The 27,287-nt window shown below is 54.7% G+C and overlaps 1 protein-coding gene across 10 annotated transcripts; it reads left to right on the forward strand.

The window, feature by feature from the left end:
• The first annotated feature begins 965 nt into the window (after positions 1–965).
• VEGFA (vascular endothelial growth factor A) lies at positions 966–23,817 on the forward strand. 10 transcript variants are annotated; one of them, XM_027453982.3, is made up of 9 exons: positions 966–1,983; positions 7,769–7,820; positions 12,858–13,054; positions 14,665–14,741; positions 15,147–15,179; positions 15,347–15,493; positions 17,866–17,937; positions 19,103–19,234; positions 21,499–23,817. In XM_027453982.3, the coding sequence occupies exons 1-9, from the start codon at positions 1,918–1,920 to the stop codon at positions 21,518–21,520; spliced, it is 798 nt and encodes a 265-aa protein (XP_027309783.1). In that variant the 5' UTR covers positions 966–1,917; the 3' UTR covers positions 21,521–23,817. The 10 variants fall into 10 exon arrangements, with proteins under 10 accessions (XP_027309783.1, XP_027309785.1, XP_027309784.1 ...); XM_027453984.3 differs by lacking the exon at positions 19,103–19,234 and having other exon boundaries at positions 1,180–1,983; XM_027453983.3 differs by lacking the exon at positions 17,866–17,937 and having other exon boundaries at positions 1,180–1,983.
• Positions 23,818–27,287: the final 3,470 nt, after the last annotated feature.

The following is a 27,287-nucleotide window of genomic DNA, read 5'->3' on the forward strand; positions in this document are numbered from 1 at the left end:
AGAGCCAACGCTTTGCCTGTATCAGTGGGAGTCTGTGGCACAGTGCTGGAATACCTGCTTTCTAATGATGATATGGCCTTTTCTTTCTTTGGTGTCTTCTTCCCCTTCCCCTTCCTCCAGCCTGTGGCAAGCCCCAGGAAGCTGCCGGCCTGGGCTTCCACCCCATCCACCACCAAAGGTCCTTGGGGGATGGCAGCAGGAGGGAGACTGATACATGTCGACACGCGCGTGTTGCTGCTATATCCCATATGAGGAAATTTCGTGGGTGACACGAGTGAAGGAGCTTGGTTGGGGAATGCCTGTGGTAACCCCAGGGAGACAGAGACACCTTTTTGCCCTGCAAATACCTTCCCAGAAAGCGGGATGGGGTCTGCCTGGCAAGATCTCCAGTATAATGCCCTTCCTCAGACGAAGGCTGGTGTGGGCAGGCCCTGCGACCTAGGGGGGCTGGAGCTGGATAAAGAGAAATCAAACCCAACCGAGGATGCGCCCCCTCCCCTTTGACACCTAGGTGCCAAGAAATCACTGCAGCTGCAAAGCAAAGGGCTTGGGGGGCCGGGCGGCGGCCGGGATGGCAATTTGTCCCCTGCTGCCCCCTCCCCCCAAAGGGCTCGGCTGGACTTTGGAGCGATTCCCACGGGCGGACGGCAGAAGGTGAATTTTGACCCGAACTCACGCATCGCTCGGCGGGGCAGCAAGCGCACCCGTGGGGCTGGGGTGGGGTGGGTGCCTGGGTGGGTGGGAAAAAGCTGGGAGCGCATCGTGGGAACCACGCCTGGGGGTCGGGGTGTGGGGCACGATCCCGAGTGGGGCGAGCTGGAGAGGAGGAGAGAGAGGGAAGGGGGGGGGGCGCGCCGCGCACCCCCTTTTACCCCCGTGGCCTTTTAGCCCAGAGCCGCAAGGACGCGAGGGGAGGAGAAGGAGGGAGGGGAATCGGCGGAGAGGGTGGGACTTCGGCGGAGCGTCTCTCCCCGCGGCCGCGCCGAGCAGTTGCAGAGCGCCGGCGAGCGGGCGGTGGAGCGGGCGCTGCGCTGCGCTGCGCGGAGCCGCCGCTGGAGTGCGCGGAGCCGCCGCTGCCGCCGAGCCGGCGGGGGACAGCGCGCCGCGGGAGCACCGAAGCCCTCCCCGGCCACCGGGACCTGCGCTTGGCTCGCCGCCTTGCTTTATCCTCCCGTTTAATTGATTTTTTTTTTTTCCCCTAGACTTTGGATTTTTATTTTTTTTTTTTTCTCCCTTTCCTTCAAAGCCCCCTCCCTCCCCCCTTTTTTCCCCCTCTTCTCCGCCCCGGTTGCCTCCCTCTCCAGCCAGTTTGGATTTTTTTTTTTTCTTTTTTTTTTTTTTCCACCCCCTTCTGATTTTTTAAAGCGGTGGACGGCCGAGCGGCGGCGGGCTCAGCCCCTTCCATCCATCCCCCCCGGCGGGGGGAGGCAGCAGCAGCAGCAGCAGCCGCCGCCGCGAAGAAGAAGAAGAAGAGGCGAGGTGGGGGGGGGTGGGAGTGCGCGCAGGAAAAGAGATGCATTGAAACTTTTCCCCGCAAACTTCGGCGTGAGTGAGTGCGCGAAGCCCAGAGCGAGCGCGGCGCGGGTGCCTCTCCTCGCCCCGGTGGCCGCTGTGGAGCTCGGATTGCCCGGCGGCGGGGGCCGGGCGGCGGCGGCGGGGCGGCCGCGGAGCCAGCGCTCGGCCCTGCGGAGCGCCCACCGGCAGCAGCAGCAGCAGCAGCGGGGGCCGCCGTATGGAGGGGTGAAGGCGGACACCCCGAAGAGGAACCCCTTTGCCCCCGGAGAGCCTCGCAGCGCCCGGCCGGCGGCACCCCAGGAGGGCACGGAGGAGGCGAGAGCGCGGCGGGGCGGCGGGGCGGCGGCGGAGGCGAGGCGGAGCGCGGCGGGCCCCGTTCCTCCGCGGCGTGCGCCGGCAACCATGAACTTTCTGCTCACTTGGATCCACTGGGGGCTGGCGGCGCTGCTCTATCTGCAGAGCGCGGAGGTGAGCAGAGCGGGACGGGGCTTTTGTGCCCCCCGAGCGCGGCGGGGAACGGGCTGGCGCCGGGAGGGGGCGGGAAAAAAAAAATTTAAAAAAATATATATTTTATTATTTTTTTACAATTTCCCCTTCCCTCGGCTCCCACCTGCTCGCCCGGCGTGTGTGCAGCTTGGGGAAGGCAGGGGGCGAGGCGCGGAGGGGCCGCGCACATGTGCGCGCATTGCACGCCCCCGCCGTGGGGCTCCGCGGGGCCGGGGCGCTGCGCGGCGCTGCGCGGGGCAGGGGAGGGAAGGGGAAAGGAAGGGAAAAAGGAGGGGAGGCAGCGCGCTGGCTTCTTGCATCAGCCTCTCTCCTCCCGGCCTCGGCTCTCCTGACATTGCAAAAGGGTGTTTCGGCGGTATTTGCCTTGGGTCCCGGCTCGGGTTCGCGCTGCCGTGCGGAGTTCAAAATACCTAGCTGGAAAAACAAATAGAGATCAAAGAGGACAAAATGGATCCTGAATTTCTTCCAGATTGATTTTTTTTTTTTTTTTTTCAAAATGCATATCTCCTGCACCGAGATTACAAAACCCCTCGGTTTTTTCCCTTCTCTCCTTCCTCGGTCACTTTTACTTTTGCCTTATTGTCATTCCTGAGCGATTAGAAACCGACTCTTCCTCCTTGTCTTCCTCTCCTTAAAAAAAAAAAAAAAAAAGGAGAGAGAAAAAGAAAGGCAGCTTTCTGTGCAAACCTGTCCTATAAATCTGTTTTCAAAAGAGTCAAGAGGGCTGTGTTGCCAAGAGATATTAAGGGGTTTAGACAGAGTGCCCACGTGAAAGTGGCTGTATGCTAGGCGGCGTGGATTATGTTTTAAGGGCTATGAGGAGCTAGTTCTCCCCTGCCATTCCTCCCCAGCTCTCGGCGAGAATCCGGGCCAGACCATCTCCCACAGTGGTGAACATAAACGTCGCTTGCAAACTAATCAGTTATTCACATTGTTTGTTCAGCACCGATGCTGGAAGGTAACTCCCCAATTAGGAGCCATTTCAGCTGTAACCGAAGTCATGCAGGCACTGCACGCTTTGTTTCTAGCCTGTTATATCTCCACTTTCTCCAGTGACAGCCGCACGTTAGGCTGTGCTCGCTGGGAACCGGGGCTGAGCTCTCATTAGAGCGTGTCACGGAGCAGCTCCGTGCAGCCTGCCTGCCAGATTTGGCTCGTGGGACGATTCTTTCCGCTCTCCAAGAGTTTTTCCACCGTCACCTAAAACAGGGCTTCTTTGCCTCCCAGCTCCTCAGGAAACTTGCAGAGCAGCGTCTGTTCCCTGGCTGTAGGTTAGACAACTCCGTGTCTAGTGATAATACCCTTCAACCCTCCCCTTGCTCCTTCTCCCCTCCCCTTCCTCTTCCCCGGAGATGAAGCTGCGGATCAGGTAGGGTCCAGGTCTGCCTGTCCTCGGGAGTCGCGTGAAAGCCTCAACGCTTCCTTTTCTCCCAGGCAGGAGGATGGTGCTGCTGGGAAAAGACAGAGGGTAATGGTTGGGGGGGGGGGAAAAGGAGCAGGGAAAAATTCCGGGGTGGCGTGGGAAATGTGGGGTGGTGGGAAGTGTTGCGGGGCTAATTGCACGAGAGATCGCGAGATGTGCAGCCAGCCGGGTGATGCGGGCCATATAAGTGCTCAGACGGACAGACAGTGAGGTCTGTCCTTCAGTTCTGTCCTTATTTGTCCGTTGGTCGCCTGGGCACCACGGTGATGGGAGCGTTGGAAATGCCAGCAGATCTCACGTAGGCAGCTTGACGATGGCGCTGGGCATGGCAGAGAGCGTGGCTCTTCACGCCGGGGCCAGGGGTTTTGTGCTTTGGTGATAATATTTATCTGCAGTGTTAATCAGACTGTCGTGCTGAATAAAACCTATCTAGCTAGCCAGGCACGCTGGAGAGAATTAAAGAAAAGCCCTGGCAAGAGGCTGAGCTGGGGAGGCAGGGGCCAGCGCGTGTCAGGCTGCTTTCCTGAAGGCGAGGGAGGAGGGACGCAGGAATCACGGTGCTCCCCCGGGGAAGGCAGCAGGGGGATGGCTCCTGACCGAGGGAGCTGGTGTGGTTGCTCCTGCAGCGAGGCTGGGACAGCGGGGAATTGTGTCCCGGCCCGGGCTGGGTGGCGCTGATGCCACAGGTGTCTGCCTGTGCCTGTGGCACCAGCCCTGCCGTGCAGGAGAGGGAGGGAGAGGTGGTTTTGCAGTGCCACCCTCCCAGCTGTTGGCCGGCGGGCGTGTAGCCCTGCAGGGTGCTGGAGGTTGCGTTTTTGTCCCCTTCCACTCCCTGGTTTCCTAGAGAATAGGGGAAGGCAGCTCCTTCCCCATCTTCCTTTGTCCGGGGGTCTCGGCGGCGGCATGGTGGCGGGTCCGTGCTGGTGGGGGTCTGGGAGCGCATCCCTTCCCACCCCGCGCCGTGGAGGGACCTGGCTATTACCAGCTGGATTGCCACAGGGAACAGGCAGCGATCAGACACGGAGGGAGGGAGAGCGAGCCTGTGACCAGACTGCTAATGATCACACACCCACCAGCCGCGCTGCCTTCGGCGTGCCTCTGCGCCAGGCCCCGCTGGGAGCCCCCAGAGCCTGCCTCCCGAGCCCCCCCGGCAGCCAGGACCCCACATGGGTCCCCGTCACCTTCCCCGGACCCGCTGTGGGCCCGAGGAAACGCTGGGAGGAGGAGGAGGGCTCCTTTGGGAGCAGGGGAAAGGGGAGCCCGTGCTGGGGTCTTGGAGGGGCTCTCTGATTCCCGAGCGGCCCCGAATCAGGTCTCTTGTCCGTCCTGCTCCGTGTCAGAGGTGCCTGCGCCGTGCTGGCAGCTCGCGGGATTACTGATCTCCGTCCCTAGGTACAATGGGGAAGGAGTGCAGTGGGGTCCCCCCGCCGCTTAAGTCGAAACCGCTGAGAAGAATTTCCAGCGCCTAAGACGAAAAGTGCCTTAACTCCTGTCCCAGAGCCCCTCTCAAAGTGGATGGATTGTTTGTTCCAGTCCTAAACAGTTACAAAGCTCTTTTAATGAGGCTGCACAGATTAGGGGGAGGGGAAGGGAGAGAAAGAGTCCTGGTGGTGGTGGTGGTGAGGGGGGTGATGGCTGGAGAGGAATGACTTGATTAACCTTTTCTCTCCCTTCAGAGAGGAACTTGCTTCCTACTGGCACTTGGAGGAGAAGGGGGACGGGGAAGGTGCAGATACAGATGGTGTGAGGCAGGTTTATTTGCTCAGGAGGGTTTTACCCCACTTCAGGACGTGCATTCGCTGTGACCTGCAAAGGGCCCAAAAAGGAGCTTCCCCCTGCTCAGCCCCATTCTCCGGGGGCATTTCCCCTGCTCTGGAGCCTGGGGCTTGCTTCCACACCTCTGTGAAATGCTGAAAAGCTATCGGAAACAAATTGTGTTACAGAGCTGTTGGGTAATTCCGAAAGACAGCAGAGGAGAGCGTGACCTTCAGGCTCCCACCGAAGGGCACGCTGGGCCTGCTTGTCCCTTGGAAGGCTTTTGGCTCCCCATCGCCCTTTATGATATGTAGCAGCCTGGTCTCAAGTGAGGCAGAACCCCCTGCCTGCTCTGTTGTTTGAGGGAACGGGCTCGCAGGGCATTAGCCACAGGTGAAAGGCACTGCCAAAAGGGCAGAGAGGTTTCTTGGTATAGCAGGCAGACAGCGTGTTACTGATAGTTCTGGGAAACCTTTTGGGTGACTGCTGGGAGCTCCCGTTCGAGCGCTGCAGAGCTCTGCCAGGGGGGGGGAACAGCAACCTCGTCCACCCTGCTCCTGGCAGGCTCCATACTGATCCCGTTTCCCACCCTACGGGTAGAATTGCAGGTCTAGGTCTAGGTGAGAGCTGGGAGGGTGCTCTGGCTCCCGCGGCGGTGCATTGGGCAGGGAGAGGTGCTGGCCACGCGCAGGTGAGCAGTGAAAGTGTGCGGCTCACTCCTGCTTCCCAACACCCATGCACCACGTGTGCGTGTTTGTGTGTGCCCAAGCACGGAGGCAGGGGGCTTGGCAGCAGGCTGGGCCGCCTCACCTTGGGAACGGGCAGAAAGACCCTCAAGGTGGCTCAGAGCTGATTTCGCTTAGTCCATCACGGTCACTCGGTGTGCGAACCGTAAATCCCTCTGCGAAAGGTCTTAGGAGCATTGTGACTTGGATAGGTCGGCCTGGCTCGTGATCTTCTTCCCGTGCTATGACATGAATGGAGGCTTTTCTTTTGACCCGTAGATCTTCGGGCCCTGTGCGTCTTTGGAAGGCCGCTGCAACCTCTGCTGCCTCCATTTTGTTTGTGCTGTTGCAGTGACCTTCACACTTCAGGAGCAAAATTGTTCCCAGGAACCTGCTTTTTAAGCTGTTATCACGGCGCTGAGGTTAGGCACACAGGCTTTCCTCCCCAGGGACATAACAGATCCACGCGTGGGGTGGCTCAGGTCTGGGCTGCTGTCTTATTCCCAGGTACAGAAGGACGTCGGTTGAAATGAGAAGCAAGGAGTTCGGTCAGGGGGACCTTAGACAAAGGGAGCTGTGCACAGACACAAAGGAATGGCTGGGAGAGGGGCTTCGCCGGCTCTCTTTCCTCCTCCTTTGAAAAGCTGACACTTCAGGCCGCTCGGAAGGTGGTGCTGCCCTGTGCACAGGGCTGCTAGAAGACTATAGGTGGCAGATTCTCGTTGTGAGCTCGAGGTGGACTTTGCCTGCTCAATTCAGTCCCGTCTCCAGCTGTGCGATCAGAGGGCCTTTTCCTAAGCCCAAATACAGCACGTTGCTGATGAAACAGTGCTCTGCATGTTTGCATTGCCGCTCTCTTTTTGCACCTCTGCTGAAAGGCAGCAGGTTCCGGGGTGGATGGCGTCACGCAGGTGGCAACATACCTTGCAGAAGTGAAGAAACCCAAGCTTTTATTTTTTTTTTTTTTGGTTTTGGTTCGGAACAGAACAGCAGGGGGAAACCTGACTTGGCTGGAAAGTTACGTCAGAGCTAAAACCCTCACGCAGAGCAGGAAGAGTGGAGTTTTTGTTTCACCTGGAATTAAAAAAAGACTTCCTCAGTGAAGCGGCGTAACACCGCTCCATCCCAGTCTGGGGGTGGGTTCCCTATTGCTGCTCCCGCCTGCGTCAGCAGTTTGGAAATGCCCCTTGTCCCAAGAGGACAGCAGGCGCGAATGCAGAGCTCGGGGCCTCTTTTTGTCCCAGGGAAGCAGTGCAGGGGCTGGGGACGGGCCCGTTACGTGACAGTGCCAGCGCAGAGGGACACTGGGGGGGGGATCGCAGCAGCTAGCCGCCCTGACAGCGGGCCAGATAGCGACACCTCTGCGGCCACTGCTGCTTGGTGACAGACATCGGTGACATTGAGCGGGGCGCGATGCCCTTTGGCGCCTGACAGCCCTTCTCCCCGCTCCTCCTGGGGCAGATTCACCTTTATGGCGGGGAAGGGGAGGCCTGAAGGAGAAAAGGCAGGCCTGGCGCTGCTCTGGAGGTGGCAGCGGGCCCACGGCTTGCCAAGCCCCACGGCTTAGCGCGGGCCAGCGGGAGAAGGTCACCCGCCTTGTTTTCCTCTCCGTGCCCTCATCTGCTCAGTGCTTTTTGCCCCCAGCCGCTGCAAACCCCTCGGGGGGCTCCTTCCAAGCCCTCGGGCCCCTTCCCCTGCCTGCTTTCCTCTCCCTTTTCCCTTCCCCGGCCCCGTTCTCCCTGCGGGGCCGAGGATGGGGAGCGGGATGGGGAACAAAAGGGCTCTGTGCCCAGCCCGGCGTGGGGGGCTCCGCGTGGTGACCGCTTTTCTCTTGTCTTTGCAGTTGTCCAAGGCTGCTCCTGCCCTGGGGGATGGGGAGCGGAAACCCAACGAAGGTAAGAGCCGGGTGGCTTCCCCGGGGGGCTCGGGGGAAGGCGGCCGGGGCCCTGGGAGCGGCCAACACCGCCACCTCCCGGGGAGCCGCAGCGGGAGCGGGGGGCTGCGGCCGCCGCCATTAGCCCCGCCGGGGTCGGGGTCGGGATCGGGATCAGGATTGGGATCGGAATTGGGACTGGGATCGGGATTGGGATCGGGATCGGGGCGTGCGGCAGGGCCGGGACGTGCAGCGGGGCCGGCCCAGCCTGCTGCGCGCTTCCCATAACTCCGGGGAGAACTGCGTGCGTGCGCTGGTGCACACACACACGCTCATTTATATATATATATATATATATATTTATATATATATTTATGCGCGCACACAAAGAGCTGAGTGGCTGCGAGCAGCCTCCTAGGAATTCGCCACAGTGCCGTAGGAAGGGATTTGTCATCTCAGCCGCCTGCCTCCTCCCCGGAGGCGCCGCTGGTGCCCGGGCGGCCGGGGCTGATCCCCGAACAAAGGCCGGAGCCGTGCCCCGCAGCCCCGGCACCGCCAGCAGTGGCTCTGGGGACAGAGGGGTGGCAATGCAAGGGGACTTCTAGCCTCGTCCCCCAGCTCGGGTTATTGCTGTGTGCAGAGCCAGGCTTGGAAAAAGCACCCTTTTACTCCGCTGTGAGCAGGGGTAAAGGGTTCAAGGGCTGGAGGCCGTATGGGTTCTGCTTAATCTGATGCTGGCAGCGTAGTAGGGATGGGACCAGGTGATCTTGGAGGTCTTCTCCAGCCTTAATGGTTTTGCGAAACGAGGTGGTGGCTGTGCAGCCGCAGTGATTCTGTGCTGCCCAAAGGCCAGGCTGTGGCCATGTCCTCGGCCCTGTGGGTTTGTGCGAGCAGGCCAGGAGGGCAGTCAGCCACCAGGCTGCTCAGGGGTGCCTCCTGCCAGCCCCCTGCCCGGTAGAGCCCTGTGCCCTGCAGCAGGTGGGCTTCCCGTCCGAAGTCCTCTGCTCACAAGTGGGGGCTGTGGACTTGGGGGCCTTCAGGCCGAGGTGATCATCAATCAGCTTCTGTTCTGACCGTGTTTTCCGCATTATCTTGGCAGCAGGGCAAGCCCCTCACTGGAGTGACTGGCTCTGTCGGAGGTCTCGCAGGGTCCCCCCATGGGCTGTGACCTCCAGCGTTATTCCAGCGGGAGGTCAGCAGAGGGCTCTAGCAGTGTGGGCCCAGATTGGCTTTTTACGTTGCACTCTTACTTCAATTTCTTGTAACTGTAGTGCTATGACCGGCTGCAAGGAGCCAGAGATTTGTGGCAGGCAGCGTTTGGGCTAGGTGTCCATTTTGCGTGGCCGAAATTTCCCCGTTTGCTGGCGGGCTGCCGCGTGTTGCGCTTGACCCTTGCTCCTGCTGAAGTCAACAGAAGAAGGTTCAGTGACTCCAGAGGGATCAAGATGGAGCCTGCTGTGAGGCTTATTTTGGTAACCAGTCCCTCTGCTGTTGGTAGGAGAGCGCTAGGGTCCTGGGCTGTGCCGTTTGTTGTGTCTGACCACGTTCCCGGGGAGGGAAGAGTTGAACAGAATTTAATTCCCTGTCACAGGAAGGTTGATGGGAGCAGGGGAGAAGTTGGTCTCGCAACGTGAGCAGTGGGACTCCAGTGCTATTGCCTTGATGCTATTCCTGGCTCTGCTATGCAAATACATCTGCGAGCTAGAAGTCAGGACTCTTGGCATTACCTTCCTGGCTCTGCTTCTGTCCTGCTGTATGACCTTGGCGGTTCTTTCTCTGTACCTCAGTTTCCCCTCGGTGAAGAGGAGTCGATGATGTGCCTCTGTTGTACAAGGACAATCCTGCAGTGCCTTCTGCTGATGCTTCTGGGGTCTTTGGGGTGGGTGCGTAAGGTGATTTTGTGTCTCTGGCCATTTTGTGCTTTCTCTGAGATGTCAAGCTGCAACAGGTTTTTGTTTGGGATGGACTTAACTCCGGTTGGAGCCTGTAATTTTAACTTCAGCCCCTACCCTTTTGTGCTCGAGAGAGCCTTCCACATGTTTTGTGGCACGGGAAGTTGTAGAGGAGTTAGACAAACACTCTTTGTTTGTTCCACGAGAAAAGATTTTCTGGTATAAATAAATGAAACCACCAGCACTTGTGGCTGCACTTTTATTTTTAAGAGAACAGTGTGTCTGTATTGCTGCTAAGCCATTGACGGGGAGGGAGGCAGAATGATCACAGACCTACTCCTTTTCTAGTCTAGCTTGTTCCCACTCGACTGCTCAAAATTTGGACTTAATCCTGCCTGCTGTGGCCATGTCTGCCTAAAGAGTTATTGTGGGCCCTGGCTGAGTTCTAACCTTATTTCCCTCTCCATTCACAAAGAAGAACCTCTGACTCAAATGTGGAGGTGTTTTACAGAGTAGGGGTGTGGGTTAAATGCAGGATTAACTTTTAACATGGGCTGAGGCCCAAATTGCAGGAAGGGAGCAGGCTAAGCGGTGTTAGTCCTTCAGTGACCTTCCTATGTTTCCCCATGAAAGACAGACGTCCTTCCGTCCTGCCACAGCCAATGGAAAGGAAGCAGGGACTGAATCAGCCCGGCAAAGTGCGGAATATGACTCCCAGGACATAGGAGTAAGTGTAGATACAGTAGCAGGGGCAGGGCTTTGTTGTGAGGATGACTGTACCTCAGTCATGTGCTCCGGTTTGGGAACTGGCTGTGCAAATGGGCTGCGGAGCGCCGCACAGCCTCCGTGCGAATGCTCTGTGTCCAGTGGCATCGAGGCAACGCGCCTTTCATGGCAGGGCATTCTGACTGGCAGTCGGATAAAGAGTCCCTGTTCCCTCTTCCGAGGCTGATTCAGACTTCGGAAAATCCTCCTACGTTAAAGTAAAGGCAAAAACTCCAGCGCTGATAACGGGAGGCGTTTGGTCCTGTCAGATCTCCCAGATCTCAAGTATAGTTATCAGGGTGCAGCCATAAAAGTAAAGGCTCCGCAAAATAAATCAAATGTGCTGTTCCATGGCCAATCTGTAGCCCGCATTCCCTGGTGTAATCTAGCACTGTGGACTCGAATCAGTTTCACTTCAGTTTTGTGCCTGGTTTCGGTTTCTGCCTATTTATGTGCTCCAGAGGGATTCAGTGAGCAGCAGTTGCTCTGCACAGGTAACTATCGCTTTCCCTCCCTCTTTTCCTCCCTCCTTCCCCTTGCAGTGGGTCTGGAAGCAGTCTTTTACCCAGCGCTGTGCTTGTATTGCCGGAGTTCCCGGATCCTTTCTGCTGGCACAGCGTGAATAATCAGCAGCGCAGTTCAGCGGCTGTCACTGTGCCTGCAGAATTTCCCACATATTAAATTGTTCCACTTGTTGGAGCACAGGCAGGGACTAAGGTCACTCTGAAGGGGAGCAGGAAGGAGGAGGTAGCACAGACAAGATCGGAGGACAGGCAGGAGGCACGCTGCTGCTGGGGGAGGAGGGAAGAGGAAGGGAAGGGACAGGGAACAGAGGCGTGCTGTCTTTTAGGCTAGGAATACCAACAAGCAGTCCATGCCTGCCAGGCTACATTTCCTTTTCACAAGCCACTTTCTCTTTTAATAGCTGCTCACGCTCTCTGACACTTCAAACTCCCTGGATGGGAGCTCCTCCCCTCTTGTACCCGCTCTCAGCACTGTGGCACTGTCAGCTCTGCATGACCTAGAATTAACTTTCAACAATTAACTGCGGGCTGTGAGCTCCGAGCCCTGCAGCTTTTGCATTTTTGTGGCAAAGTAACCTTTATGCCAGTTTGTCACAAGTTCAGGGCGCTTTAGAAACGCTTACCAGAGACCATTTTTCCATGATGCAAGCAGTTTGCGCTTATCACTCCGAGTTATCAACCTCGGTGCTGTAGGACTCTGCATACTGTACAGGTGGATCATTATAGCGCATAACAGCACGGGGCAGGCACTATCTCTCGGTGCACACGCTTATCCTCTGCTCCGTTTGAGACAACTTCCCTTTGCTGCCTGCATGCTGGTGGAGCTGGGAGGCCTGGAGGGCTCCAGGTACTGGCTGTTTGCAGAGGTGGGCGAGCAGCTGGGTTTTGTGCGTGTGTACTTTATCTACCCTATCTCTCATCTCTTTAAATCTCTCCAACCCTTGACCAAGCAGCAAGACGAAGCTTTGGCAAGAGGCTGGGAAACATTGAGAAACGCTTGTGAAATCAGCGCAGGTCGCAAGCAGTTAGCGTTTGCTCCATTCAGAGGGAAGGCAGGGGATAATGGCAGATCCACCCCGTTCCCCCTCCCACATTGCCTTGTTGTGGTTCAGGGGCCAAGTGTGTGGTCTGGGTAATCCTGGGGGTGCTGTGGGCTCGCTCTGAGTCTTCCAGGTGCTGGCTGGCTTCCTTGCTCTGGAGAGTGGTCGGTGCAGAGACAGGGAGGCTGCGATGTGTAGCAGGTGCTGTCGGTCTCCTGGAGGTGGATGCTGTGTGTGGGCAAAAGCTGTAGCTGGCGGGGCAAACGAAGCCACATGGATGCACTGTTCACAGCTGTCTCACCACTCTCAGGGCTGTCTCTGCGCTGAGGTCTATAGAGAGGATGCTTCTGTCTCTGGCTTATGCCCCTGCCTCCTAAAACCTCTGCTTTTGACAGAAGGTAAAAGTGAAGGGCCTTAATCCAGAGCGCAGGTCATCTGCAGCAGCCTCAGGTGCTTTTTGGAGCGGCTCCTTTGCTTAGAGGCAGCATGGCTGAGAGTATGGGGGACGGCAAGGGGACAAGGCACCTGTGGGATGCATCGTGCTGCCAGGGAGGGCCAGTCCAAAGAGCGAAGCTCTCCGGTCCATCTTGTCTCAGTCCCGAAGCAGCAGGAGGAAGGGCCATCTCCTTGTCTTCCCCTGCTGATTTGGGGTGTGGGTGGGAGGGAGAGAGGGAGGGTGGGTGAGTAGGGCAGAGACGAAGGACATAGGCCTGCAAGACTGTTAGTGAAGAGCATAGGGTAGATGTGTTGCAACTGTCTGGCTCGTTTTAAGGGGCAAAGCACTAGACATTCTTGAGCTAAGTTTGCATTAACTTATTCCCTCCATTCCTCCCTGTAGTTATCAAATTCCTGGAAGTCTACGAGCGCAGTTTCTGCAGGACAATTGAGACCCTGGTGGACATTTTCCAGGAGTACCCCGATGAGGTGGAGTACATATTCAAGCCATCCTGTGTGCCTCTGATGAGATGTGCGGGTTGCTGCGGCGATGAGGGCCTAGAATGTGTCCCTGTGGATGTGTACAACGTCACGATGGAGGTGAGGGCCCAACTTGCGAGCTGGCATGCTTGGGTGGAGGAGGCAAGTCACCCGTCACAGCCACCCCAAGAGATACAGAAGCTAGGAGCAGGCAGAGGAGCATTTCTGCAAAAAGGAGCACTTCGCGTGTAGAGAATGCAGAGGAGCATTTCTGATGCTGTTATCTCTGAGGCCCCGGAGAAGACGCTCCCCAGACCCTTGCTCTACCTTAACCCTGCATTTGGTCCACACAGCTGTTGCTCTGAAGGCAGCTGAGTAGGGCAGTAGGGAAAAGCCTGTCAGTACTCTCTCCCGGAGGGCATGCGAGGTCAGTCTTTACCAACAGAGCAGGGGATTTGGGTCATTAGCTACACTGGCACAGCAGGGGTGGAAAGGGTCTCTAAGAAACACACTGCTTCAGTGTCAAGTGGAAAAGCCTTTCTGCCTCTGGGCGTCCTCCTCCTTTGTTTGGAGGCTGCTGAATTCAGTTCTTGGAAGAGACAGGGACTGGCCATGGTAGCAAAGGCTGGGCACACGGGGAAGATACAGACTCTGCTTAGAGAGCATTGTCACTGCCCTTGCCTGCCAGCCTCAGTTCCAGCTTGCACCCACCGTGGTGCTAGTGTCCATTACCCTTAGCCTGTAGCTCCCTCACCTACTTTTGTCCCTCAGCCTCTTGAAAGGGCACTGTAAATATTGCCATCAGTTTGTGATATGGAGGAGAGACGTGCAGGACTGCGTGACTACCAGCCAGTGCTTTTCACTTGTGACCTCGGCTGTGTTTGAACTCTGGCAGAGAACCTCTCGGTGTCCTTCCATGGTTCCCCTGTACTGCTTTTCCACTTGCATGCTCCAGCCTGGGCCAGAGCCTACTAGCACGGTGTAACTAAGGACAGTTTCCTTCTTACCATTCCTTGCTGAATTACGTGTTTTGGCTGGCATGCCTGCATGCCTGGGAAGGGTCAGAAGCACTTCAGGAGATCTGTGGTGCAAATGCTAGAACTAGTGGTCCAGCCAGGTTCTGGGTTGAGAGACTGTAACAGCACATGCCTGGCTTCCCATATAACTTCCCTGCAGGCACACGGAGCTAGGGGCTGGGCGAAGCCTGGCTCTGCAGGGGTGTTTTAAGCACAGAGCACCAGATTTGTTCTGTGTGTCATCTCGCCGAGAAGGTGACGTGTCAGCCGGGAAGGAGTGGTGGCTTAGCGAACAGCAGTTAGACATGGAGCTTTCGCTTTGGGCCTTTGCTTTAGACTGAAACTTGCCTCTCTCTGGGAGCAGGCCGAATGCTCCGTTACTGTCTTGCTAGTATTGCCCAGGGACGGCTCAGCGAGAATCTTACTGTGGTGTTAACGCCCTCTCCCATGCCTGTCTCCAAGGCAGTCCACCGGTGCTGGCACCTTGCATGCATGAGCAAACAGAGCTTTGGCACGAGCCTGGTGTTGCCGCTTGCTTGTGATCAAAGGGCCTTCTCTGACTGGGAGAACGGGGCCTCAAAGCCAGCTCAAACTCTGCCATGCTCTTCCCAGGAGCACCTGGGGTGCAAGTGCTTTGCCGCGCAGCGGGCTGATTTGGAGCCGTGAGTATAAATAGTGAATGGGCAGTGACCCTCTCTGTTTCTTTCATTCCAGATCATGAGAATTAAACCCCATCAGAGTCAGCACATAGCGCACATGAGCTTCTTACAGCACAGTAAATGTGACTGCAGGTGAGAATGGAGCAGCGCTGGTTCCTCTTGCAATAAACTTACTCTGAGCCTTTCCTTCTTCCTGCCGTTGGGTTGGGACTGTTGTTCAGAGGCTTCTGCGGTCTCCTCAGGTGGTTTGCAGTGGGATGGCTGAGCCTGGGAAAAGAACTCTGCTGGCGAGGCTCCTCCATCTCTAGATATGGCAGGTGGACAATGCTAGCCTGCAGCCTGGGGGCTGGTGGCACTGGTGAGGTGCAGCAGGAGAGCAAATGCTTTGAGAAGGACTGCTTAACCTGTGCCATGGGCGTCCTGCAGCAGCAGCTGTACATGTCCTCTTCCCTGTGCTTGCGGGAACTGGGAATAATACTGGATGTGTATGTGGTAAGCGCCCTTCTAATGAGGCCTTTGTTCTTTCTTCCTCCACAGACCAAAGAAAGATGTCAAAAATAAACAAGAAAAGTAAGTGACAAACCTTTCCTCCTTTCTCTTTTGGTGGTTGGTTGGCATTTCCTCTCCCCACTGCCCCTTGCCCTTTTCCTTGATTGGTTGGAGATCCTCACTTGGAGAAGGTGTTTTTGGAAATGGCATATGGTAGTGCATGGGGCGACACTCTGAATCCGTTCCAGGTGGGCACAGAAACCCAGATCTGACGGTCCTTCCTTCATACCCCAGACCTGGAGCTTGCATGACCCACGACCATGGCAGTCATTCCTAATGCTTTACCCAGAGTCAGGGAAGTCCCGTCGTGTGTGTCCTACCAGAATGGATTCAAGGTGCAGCCCCTGTTCTCCCTTCCCTCTTCCTGGGGTGTTTCTGGTTACTGCAAATCGCTGCCTTTCTTTATTATTAATTTTTTTTCTTGCTGCTTGAGTGAGAACTTGCTGGCTTCTTTCACAGCAGCTTGGGTAGGAACTCTGCTGGCTACAGGGAGAGGTGGCAGTGGAGGCCTGGTGGAGGCAGGACTGATGCCATGCACGATGTGATGCTGGTTTTGGTGGGGTGGGGGCCTGGGAGGGTATAAAAGGAGATGGATCTCCTAGCTGGGTCTCGGTGGAGGCTTTCAGGAGAGGTTTTTTTCAAGCTGATGGATTTACTCTGGTGACCTGAAGAAGGTTAAGGCACAACCTTCCCTTTCCTTCCTCCCCGAAGTAAAAAGGTTATGGAAAGTAGATAAATCGGCTCTCGCCCTGCGGTAGTTGCAGGGGCGATCACAAAACGTGGAAGAACATGGAAAAATAGAGCGACCTCTCTGGCTGAGAGGCTCAGCCGGAGCGCGCATGGCTGGGATAGCGGCTCTGCCACTTGGAGGTGCGGAGTTGGAGAGGAAAGGGGCGGCTGCTGGGCGATGAGGCTGAAACAGAGAGAGAGAGAGAGCAAGCGGGAGAGTGAGAGAGAACTTCTTTCACCCCTCTCCCGGTGGCTATGTACTTCTCGCCGCCTTCCAGCCTCTCCTCCTCCCCCTGGCAATCCGCTCGTGGCTGCATCGGGCAGCCGGTGCTCCTCTCTGTGCAGGGCCGTGTCGGGGACGGTCGGTCTGCGTGGCTCTGTGGTCTGAAGGTGTGTGAGAGTTGTTGGGTCTGTGTGAGCTCTGGTGAGGATGGGGTGTGGGTGAAGCAGCCAGCCCGGCCTGTGTTGCAATTCCCTTTCCTCTTCTAACAGCACCTTGCCTGCTCTTTGCTGGTTCTGCACTCCCCCGGGGAAGGAAGGGAAGGGATGGGAGAGATTGCTGTGCTTTGACTTGCTCTCGATTGAAAGTCCTGTTATATTGGTGCCCCTCTCCTCCCTTCAGGTCGATTTTCCTCCCCTCACCGCCTCCCTGTGACTCCTGACACGTAGGGCAGAGGCTGGGAGTGAGCTGATGCTCGGGCACTCGTTCCAGCGAGAAGACTTGAACGGGGCCTAAGGAACACCCGTGGTGCTTTCCCTTCTGCCCCCCCAGGTCCCCTCCCTCCACAGCTCCCTCCCGAGGTGGGAAGGAGGGAGTCCCTGCTGAGCTGCCATGGTGCCCACGTGTCTGACGAGCCCCGGTGCTTTGCCCAGGGCCTTCTCCTCGCATGCCTCTCCCTTGGTGCTGCTCTGATGTGGCTCGAGGAGCAGCGCAGGCTCCAGCCTCCCTCCCTCTCTGTGCTCTCGCTGGGCTGTAGAGGTCCATGGGTAGCGTCCTAGCCCCATCCCGTCCCAGCTCCTGCCCCCAAATCAGGAGCAAGGGGTGAATTTTAAAGAGAGTCAGTGCCTTGGCTCCGTCTGCTCATCAGGCCCATGTGGAAAGCGAAGGGAGGGAAGGGGCGGGTGAGGGAGAAAAGGAGCAAAGGCCTGAAGCCTCTTGCTGGTTATCATCTCCTGGGTGTCATAGCTCGTTCAGGCCTCCCTCTTCCTCCTCTGGCACTCAGGAAGGAGGCTGCTGGAGGGGCTGCTAGCAGACAGCGAGGTCTCCTGGAGCCCAGCGAGCCACAGGCAGGCAGCGGGGTGGGCGAGCAGAGCCCACGGGCTAGGTGACCCCTTCCAAGCAGCATTCTCCCCCCTTATCCCAGCGTGCTGAGCCCGTCCCGTGGCAGGATTATCACCATCCCTGGGCTGCCCCCTCCTCGCCACCAGGTCAGGGCGCTTTCCTCTTCCCTGAGGGAGCCCCTCCATGCAGGTTGCCCCTCCTCAGCCAGCGTGCACCTGAGCTTGTGGCCCGGGATGGCTGCCTGCGCTCGCTGCGTGACGCTTCCACCAGGCTTTCCATTCCCTTTCCCTCTCCCCTGTCCCACTGCCCCTGTCCGGGGGCTGCGAGGACCCTCAGAGACAACCCCGCGTGGAGGTGGCCTCTGCGCACGCTGTGTCCCCTGGCGCTGGCTTGGCTGCGGGCAGGCTGGGTGCGGTGCTGGCAGGAGCGCAGGAGGCCAGTGAGTGTGTGTGCGAGGTGGAGATCTGTGCTTCTGGAGATCTGTGCTTCTGGAGATCTGTGCTTCGGCCCCGGGACTTGCCCTCCTCCGGTCCTGCCTCATGTGCTTCCCCCTCCCAGCAAGGCACATGGCTGTGTTTTTTTTTTCTCCTCTTCTTCCTTGCGTTTTCTTCCGTTTTCTCTCTCTCTCTCTCTCCCTTTCTTTCCTTCTGTCTCTCTCTCTCTTTCTCTGTTTTTTTTTTTTTGTTTTTCTTCCAGAAAATCAAAGCGAGGAAAGGGGAAGGGTCAAAAGAGAAAGCGCAAGAAAGGCCGGTACAAACCACCCAGCTTGTACGTTTGTGTCCTCTGCTTGTAGACTCTCTTCCCTCCCTTTTCCCCAAACCAGTCCGCCTGCTTGCTGCTCACTCAAAATCTCACCCTCCCCTCCCAGTCACTGGTGGGCTGCAGATCCCCGCAGGGGCAGCGCTGGCGGTGGCACCGCTCCGGCACCGAGGGGTGTCTCAGGGAAGGCGGCTCTCGCTTGCTTGGCTCTCTCTAATCACCCCCGGCGAGGCTCAGGAGCGCGGGGCGGGGTGGGCGAGCTCTCTGCACCTCTTCTCCCGCTCCTTGGGCTGCGGCTCTTGTCGCCTGCTGTCCCCCCAACTTGTGCCCGTGCTACGGCGACTGGCGGCGGGCAGGCTGGTGCCTGCCGTGCATGGGTGTGTGTGCGTGCGTGCGCGCGTGTGCCTGCGTGTCTGGTGGAGTCACAGGCGGAGAGGAGAGGTGGGACGGTGGGGAGCTGGAAAAGGGGTGCTGGGGAACCGGGGGGCTCTCTCTCTCTCTTTCTTTTTCTCTCTCTCTCTCTCTCTCTCCCTGCTGGTTTTGGTGGCTTCTCTCTCTCCCTGTCTCTAAACCTGTCTCTTTCGCTCTGCCTCTCACGGTGGTTCACACAATTCTGCATTGAAAGCTCACGGCCCTTCCCTCACGGGAGAATCCTAGGTAGCAAGGCTGGGATGGGACTTAGAGAAAGGAGGGCCATGCCGACTGTGGGGACAAGCACATGATGCTGGAGCCCAGCTGCTTTCCAGGGGGGAGAGACCCTGTGTATTTAACTCATGTAGCCGCTGGCCTCTTTCTACTCGAATAGCCCACTTCAGAAAACGCCTTTCATTGATACCTCAATAGCTGGTTGGGACCTCTCACCTTCCCATCCTTGCTTCCCCCCCCTTCCTCCTCCCTGTGGCCTGTGCCGATGGATCCAATGCAGCATTTGTGAATACTGTGCAGAGCCTGTTCTCTTTTCTCTTTACGCTAATGCCAAGGGGTGCTGTCCTGACCAGGTTCTGGGGCTGCCGGGGTGCTGCTGGAAAACCATCAGCCCGCGACACTTCAGTGGGCAGCATGGGGGCTGTGGGAGGGGGCAAGGGGATTGCTTTGATGTTTAGGGTGTTGCATGTGTATTTTCTTTCTGCTGAAGCGCTGTAGCTTAGACATCTTTCCTTTTGCCTTTTTGCAGTCACTGTGAGCCTTGCTCAGAGAGGAGAAAGCACTTGTTTGTACAAGATCCCCAGACCTGTAAATGTTCCTGCAAATTCACAGACTCACGTTGCAAGTCGAGGCAGCTTGAGTTAAACGAGCGCACTTGCAGGTTTGTGTCCTGAAGGATGAAAGAGAAACACACAAAAAGAAAGAGAGAGAAAGAGAAAGAGGGGGGAGCTTGCTTCCTGCTGACTTCTGGCACCAGTGCTATATGATTACTCCGTTTGTCTATCCTACGTGGGCCAGAGGGTCTAACTGAGATGAGGACAGAGATTCCCTGTGTCAGAGGGCAGCTCTGCGTTTCGGATGTGCTGTCAGGACTTGGATGGGGATGGCTCCCAGAGACAGGGCATTTGTGTCTAAGGTGTCCATTCCCCTAGAACGAGGTAACGGAGTTCATGCTGCTGCAGTAGCCAGGGGGAGGGTCTGCAGCCCTCTGTGCATTAGCTGTGTGCAACTCTGAGAGGGTACTGTTGTACAAAGCCAAATCCTTCCTAGCTGACTAGGATTTCACCACCCCTGTCTTCCAATCCCTTTCTGGATAGCTTGTGGACACTCTGCAGTGTGCAGAGAAGGGAAGGCCAGGCTGGGAACCTCCCTCACCCTCAGGGATGTCCTCATACTCTCATTTGCCTTTGTGTTCTTGAAAGCCAGGGAGAGGGCCCTGTCCTCTTGCACTGTGCTCACAGTGTACTGTCCACGGCTTGGCCAGAGTGGTGGTTTGAGGGACTCAGGGCTGTGATGTGGGATTCAGCCTGTCTCTACGTGAAGGCAGGCCGGGGTCTGTATTTCAGATGCCAGGTGAGAGGTGCAAAGACACCGGTTAGTGTCTGCTCAGAAATCCACACTGTGCATGCGTTGTCTGAATGCTACTTACCATGCACCACCCGTGGCATGGGCACGTGCAGAAACCGATTCCTGGTTCTCACCTGAGCACTGTGGTGAACTCAGTGGGGTCACTTGACTCGCACCAGCTGTGTGTGCACCTCTGGTGCATGAACATCCTACCTATCTGTAGAGAGAGGCATAGAGGTGGGTTTGCTAATGAGCCCTTGGTTGTGCCTCCAAACTCAGCTCACAGAGATCTAGGAGCTTCCTCCTGCCAGAATATTGCAGGAGCAGTGGCTGGATGAGAAAGAATAAGGGAGAGAGATCCAGGGTCCTCACCAGGGGCTACATCCTGACAGAGGGGACATCTGTTTGCCTGTCTAGAATTGGCTAGGTGACTAGGGCTGTGCTTCCCTTAAATGTGAAAGTGCTGTGTGCCAAAATCAGGGAGGCATCTAGGCACTGCCAGAGTGCTGGAAACTGCTCTGCAAACAGAGGAATTTTCTGGGGTTCTGTAATCCGAGTGGGAAAGTGATTGATGGAGGGGCCAGAGTACAGCAGCTTCCAGAGTTACACTTCTCCCAGTGAGCATAGCCCCCGAAGAACGAGGCCAGACCCAACCTTGTTTTTTTTTCCCTCTGGTCCTGCTCCCTGTCCACAGAGTAACTGGAAATTACCCTACAGAGTTTGAAGAGTGAGAAACAGTACAAAGTACAAAGAAAAACAAACAATACCCCAAAGAAGTCATGATGGCAGGAGGGGGTTACTTGCTTCTTTTACTAGTCGCTCCCTGTGGTGGGATAGTTGGCACTCAGGGAGATTTCCAGAGCTGGTGTGTTGGCCAGAAGGATAGGGAGGAGTCGTAAGAGTGGGTAGCTTATCTGTTTCCAGATACAAAGCTGGTTAAGCTGTAGTTCTTCCTGTTCCATCTCTTTGTAGAGTTAGAATTGGGCCCTGGAGGGGAGGGCAAATTTTTGTTTCTCCTGCCGCTTCTTCAGGCTGCTGCTGCTGCTCTTCTGTGGCGCTAACCCCTGCTCGTGGCAGCCAGTGAAATGAGATGCATTTTCTTTTCACCTTCTCGCCTGCATGAGGCTTTGTTGTCTGCATTGCTTCCAACCCAAACAACAGGCTAGGTGGGGAGCTGAGGGAGTGTGTCCTTCTGCATGCGTTGCTTAGCCTTGTTTTTGTGTGTGTGCGTGTATCTATGTGTGCATGGTGTGAGAGGGTGCAAACAAGACACTCAGCTTGTGAGCGAGGAGACCTCTGGTTCTGCTCCTAAATTTACCCCTGTACCAGTGTCCCCCTGCATCTGGGTGAGCCTGGGGGAATAAAATTCATCGACCCATTCACGGGTCGAGGTTCTCTGCTGTTTTGCCCTGACTGCACAGCACTTCACCCCACCAGTGACGTCATGCCATGTCTTAACGCCATATGCTCTTAAACACATCAGTCACCTCCCTTCCTCCCCTTCCCTGTCCTACCTGCACCCCCGTCACAAACGTTAATCTCTTCTCTCTTTCTTTCCTTCCCTCTCCTCTCTGACAGATGTGAAAAACCGAGACGGTGAGCAGCGGAAAAGAAGGGGGAACAGCCCTGTTTCTGGAGCCTGATTTCTCGCCTGGACAGAAAAAATACAAAACAAAACACTAATCCAAATGAACCCTAAAAATGAAGGATCGGTAGAGCACAGCACTTTCAGTACGGACGATGGACTCCGGAAGGAACATTCCCCAAGGCACCCGCCGCACAGAATTCACCTTTGGGTTTTGAACTGTTTTATTTTATTTTTCTTTTCATGCTGCTAAATAACAGAGCCAGGAAGACTATAGGGGTGTATTTGATGGGTTTTCCCATGCATACATATATATGTGTGTATACATGCATATACATATATATATATGTATATATATTTTAACCACATCTATATATACATATATGTATATCTTAACCACACACACACACACATATATATATAATATATATATATATATACTGATTATTTTTTTTAACATTGCTAATGTTATTGGTGTCTTCACTGGATAATACTCGACTGCTGTGGACACAAGCGGGCTACTTGGGGCATAAGAAACAAGCTAAGACTGGACTTGAGTAGAAGCGCTGGGTGTAAACTTCTTAACTCTAACTGACTTGTGCGGCCTCCGCTGTTTCTCTGTAGAGTGTGCTGTACCATAAACCACCTTCTCCTTGCCTGGGACAGGAAGGAGAGGTGATGGAGAGGATGGGCAGGGAGTTCCAAAGAGCGGCATCCTAGGGTGCGATGGGTCAAAGGCCAAGGAAATGGCCATCTGCGTGATCAAGGATTCCTCCTCCCCTCTCTTCCCCCAACCTTCGCCCTTACTCGTCTCATAACCTGCCTGCCTTGCTGGGACATGGGATGTCAGTGTACATTTTGCGTTGACTTTATTCGCTATAGAAACTTCGCCAGAGAGGCAATGCTGGCTTCTCTTAAGGATGGTGGGCAGCTGATGCGCACTAACTTTCCATTCAAGGAAGTATCACAGGAGTCTAGATTCCCCGCCCTTGGTGGCTGCAAAAGGACATAAGGCCTACAGTGTGCTGAAGCAAGAATGGGGACCGGTGCATAGCCACACAATTGTTCAGCACTGTCTGCTTTCTTCATGCACAGAGCTGCCACTCAAGAGCATCCAAGATGCTTATGGAACATTTCTGGAAAGGGATATTAATCAAAAGTATATACACAGTAGGGGTGTGTGTGTGTGTATGTGAGCGTCAAGATTTTTTTTTAATGGCGTACTGTAAATATCAGGCCCTTTTTCCAGCTCTTGGGCTGGGGAATCAAATGTGAAGGCAGCCGGAATCCCCAAGCCGTGTCTGAAAATCTTGGCTATGTGTGTATCTACAGTATACGCTGTGGTGTATGTGAAACCCACCTTACACACGCGTGCACACACACACCCCTGAAAGCGTGTTTGTACATCTATGTGGATATATATAATCTAGTTCTGTGATTAAAATTAATAATAATAATAATAATAATCAAAAAGGTACTCGGTCTGTGTCAGAAATCTGCCAAACATCATCTGCAATTGAATTTTTCAACGCCTGATAATGTACAACACGGAAAGCTTCCAAAAAAGACAAGACAGTCTAAAAACAGACTCACAACAAGTGACTACTAACCACTAGGAACTCCCCATCCGACCGATGGCTTTCAGAAGGAGAAAAAAAACACACGGGTGGGTGCTTGCATCTGCAATGTATAATACTTATGCTGCATCGTGCGCAAGACAGAGGCTTCCGATGGGGGGGGAGGGAAGAGAAAGTGTTTTATATACTTATTTAATATCCCTTTTTAAATTAGAAATTAAACAGATAATTTAATTAAAGAGTAGGGATTTTTCAGTATTCTTTGTTAATATTTAATTTCAACTATTTATAAGCCGTACCTCTTTTTTTTTTTTTTTTTTTTTTTTTTTTTTTATTTGTACTGGTTGTGTATAAATTTAACCTTCCTGTTGTCCCATCCCATCTCTCCCCAATTGTTGGCAGAGTCAGTAGCATGTTATGGGCAGTTATTTAATTAATTTCTCTAACACCTACCCCTACACATTCCTATTGAGACAAGGGTTAGATATACATCTACATACTATATATATATTTGGCTATGTGTTTGTATATATATATATATGTTTATGTATATGTGTGATTTGGATTAAATAGACGCTACGATTTTTTTATATATGTAAAAAGAAGAGACAGGAAAAATAGAAAATTCTACATCTTGAATCTCTCTCCTTTTTAATTTTAATATTTGTTATCATTTTATTTATTGGTGCTACTGTTTATCTGTAATAATTGCGGGGAAAAAAGATATTAACACTACATATTGTGTCTAGTGAATTTTTTCAAGATATTCCTTAGTACATATTTATTTTTAAACAAAGAAATTACAGATATATCTTAAAAAAACGACGACGACGACGACAAACAAACTTTTTTTGTATTAAAGAATTTAATTCTGACCTTGATTTCCTTTGCCTTCTCCTTCTGCCTTGCATCCTGATTTTCTTCCATTGTGTAGCAGACCCTCCAGCATTGCCTCTGGAGGATACAGGGCTCCAGCAACCTGCCAGTTGGACTCTTGGATTTGGGCCCAGAGCCTCCAAAAGCATCTAGGTACCTAAAGCCCCTTGAAATTACTGGGAGGTAGGCACCAAAATACTTTTGTGAAGCCCAGCCCAAGTTCCCAGCTCAGTGAGAAGAGGGTGGTCTGATGGGCAGGAGCGAGGGGGCAGGACTCCTGGGTTCCTTTCCAGCCTCTGACACCAAGCAGTGCCATGATGGTCGCAGCCTTGCCTCTTGTCTTATCAGGAGCCAAGCCCCATCATGCTGGGTGCTGCACGGGCACGAGTAGATGCAATCTCGGTGGAATTTACAATCCAAGATTAAAAGTAATGCTCTGAGCCTGCCTTTCACTGGTAACGGACTCGGTGTTTGCTGTTGGAGCTGTGTGTAACCCTCTACCAGTCATGGCTCAGTGATACCTCACCATCCTGGACGACATTGAACAAAGATAATGGGGTTAATACAGACCACTAAGTTCATTGCTGCTCCGTCCCGTTCTTCTCAAGGTAAAGGATCTGGTTTTTGTTTTTTATTTATTTTATGTGCAGTTTTGGCCTCTGCAGAAGGCAGAGAGTAGAGGAAAGAGGAAAAGCACTTGAGGCTCTGGTTCATCTTGTTCAGTAACATCTTGCAGGGTGCAGCAGTGGAAGGTGTGAAGGTGAGCGGGGGCCATTTGTGGATGCTGCTGTGTGAAGAACCCAAGGAATTTCTTGCCTTGTGTATTCACCACCAACTTGTGGCTTGTGAGGATCTATTGGCTGTTTCACAGATGGCTGTGCAAGTTAACAAAGACATCAAGTCTATCCTTGGCAGACCTGCATTGGTTTTACTGGAACCTGGAAGTGTTTACAAGTCAGCAAACTAAAAAAGACTGAAACCAACAAGTCAGTGGTGCTACCATGGGCTGAGCTGAAGAGACCTGTCTGGATGTGAAATATCAGCCTGAGGGAACCCAGGTCCCCTGGATGGATGAGGCAGCAGGTCCCTACTGTGGGTCACAACATGTTGAACCCTGCCCATCGTTGGAGAGCTGAGATGGCTGCTTCCTGTGAGCAAAGAACAGCATCTGCACTGCTCTCTCCTCCTGCTTCTGAGGGCTGAGGAGGAGGAGGACACCGTGCAGAGCCAGGTTGCTCTATGAGACAGCAGCTGTGCCCGGTGTGGTGGCACTTTTCATCTGGGACAACTCCACCTGCTGAAGGGATTCACTTGTGTGTGGCTACAGCAGAGGTGAAGGAGCTGCATCATGGTACATTATATACACACTGCAGCCACAACAGGATGGCAGCGCAGCAAGAGGCTGTCCAAGTCAGCTCTGAAGCAGGCACCTGGGGCACTGGAAGCCTTCCAGCTCTTCAAATTTACAATCCAGAGTGGATATGGCTGGGCTGCAACCTCCTGGGAGGAGACTGGTTGCAGCTTGTTGTTAGAGGGGAGCTTTGGCCTCACTGGAGCGGCTCCACATGGGTGAGGACCCCACTTCAGGAGGTATCTGGATCCAGGAACGTGCTGTTCCCTCGTCCTGCCCGTCCTGAGCCTGTGCATCATACCTGGCTTACGTGTGCCTTGTCCTGGGGTGAGGCAAGGACGTGTGGAGCCCAGCCAGCTTTGCTGCCACGTGCCCTGCACAAAGGGATTTTTCCCTGGAGACTTTCGGTCACATCCACATTTGGGTGGGTGGCTGATTGAAACATTGTCTTCAGGCAGTTTTCCTCGTACCTGCTTCACTTATTCTGTGGGAGTCAAAGACAAGAGGCACCTGAAACACCCTGGGCAGAGAGGACAGAAAACCCCACTGGCAGTGGGAAAAGGGTGCTTTTGGTTAGAAATGCCTTCTTTTTGATTTGACACCTGTTAGCTGCTTTGACCCCTTGTTGCTAATGACTCGGACTGCAAATCGAGTCCATCAGCCTGCCAGGAGGGAAGCAGGGGGAGCAGTACTGCAGAGAAAGGCCTTGCTCAGGCTCCTCAGCCACCTCCAGAGAATATGTTAAAAATGCTTATACATCTTCTGTTCTGTTCTACACGGTCCTGTGAAGGACTGGGAGGCCCAGAGGAAATCCACCCCCTGTCAGTGAGGCAAGAGCAGCCCACACATTGGCAGTGCCCTTGTCCCTTCAGGTGCTTCAGGTGTTTCAAGATGGCTCCCGGCCACGTCACCTGATGGTGTGCCTCCTTTGAGTGAGATGCTGTAGGAATATCACCACAGAGAGAGACAGGCCAGACCCAGACATGCCCCCCCATGTGTTTTGTGGGAGGTGGCGAGGTGTGGTACCCTCATACCAGGGGCCAGGGCGAGCCTGTGAGGAGTTTGAGCAGCATCTGGCTTTGGGGAGGGATTCCTCTCCATTTGGGGAGTGGGGAGACATCGGGGGGCTCTGCACCACAGCAGGGATGAGGGTCAAGTCCTCCCTCAAACATCAGGGACTGGTGGCCCTAGTTTGTTGGGTACATGCAGCGAGGAGGGGATGACGGGGCATCTCCCAGAGGTGCAGCTCTCCACGCACGTCTGGAGGTGACACACACACTTGGCAGACAGGCTTCTTCCACACGTGTGACCCATTTACCTGGCCAAGGCTGGCCTCCCGCCACCAAAATAGTCTTCCAGTTACAGGTCTCCACTGAAGCACCGCCTGAGATGCCTCAATGTATACTCAGGAAGGCATTGCTGTGCATTCACAGCTGAGGGACATATTAGGAAATATCTGTGCTTCTGGGCTATATCTGTACATTGTGATATGGGGCTAATCTTGCTGGTTCACGCTTTTTATTTTTATCTCACACCTTTGGATACCCCTGACACTTCTGTGGGAGTAAAAAAAATGCCCAACCCCTCCCCAAATGGGGAGTGCCCAAGTGTCTCCTCTGGCATCCGTGCTGCTTACTGCAATCTGCTGCCACAGGCTCCTACGTGCCTTTAGCACAGGGGTAGCTCTGCTGCTCACTGCGTGCCACGCATCTCCTGGCCAAGCCTGGCACTTAGATGTGGTGGGGAAAGGTGTTGAGCTACAAATTGTTGAGCTCAACCCGTGCCTGCAAGGGTTTGGCTAGGGGGTTGCTTCAGTATGGCCTTTGCCAGATATTTCAGGAGCTGCTTGTGTGCTCTGTCCCTGGAGCGTGTCACTTGGTGGGACCCAGGCTAGGAAAGGTGTCTGGCTCTGCTGGGTGTTACACCCGCACTGCTGATGGCACGCCAAAATAACCCAGGATACAGGCGGTGATGCCTC

The sequence above is a fragment of the Anas platyrhynchos genome, chromosome 3, assembly GCF_047663525.1.
Source record: "Anas platyrhynchos isolate ZD024472 breed Pekin duck chromosome 3, IASCAAS_PekinDuck_T2T, whole genome shotgun sequence".
Taxonomy (NCBI): Eukaryota; Metazoa; Chordata; class Aves; order Anseriformes; family Anatidae; genus Anas; species Anas platyrhynchos.

Coding starts and splice junctions, on each gene's coding strand:
- VEGFA (XM_027453982.3), top strand. CDS start 1,918: ATGAACTTTCTGCTCACTTGGATCCACTGGGGGCTGGCGGCGCTGCTC. Junction 15,180..15,346: donor GTCAAAAATAAACAAGAAAA/GTAAGTGACAAA, acceptor AATCCGTTCCAG/GTGGGCACAGAAACCCAGAT. Junction 17,938..19,102: donor CGGTACAAACCACCCAGCTT/GTACGTTTGTGT, acceptor GCCTTTTTGCAG/TCACTGTGAGCCTTGCTCAG.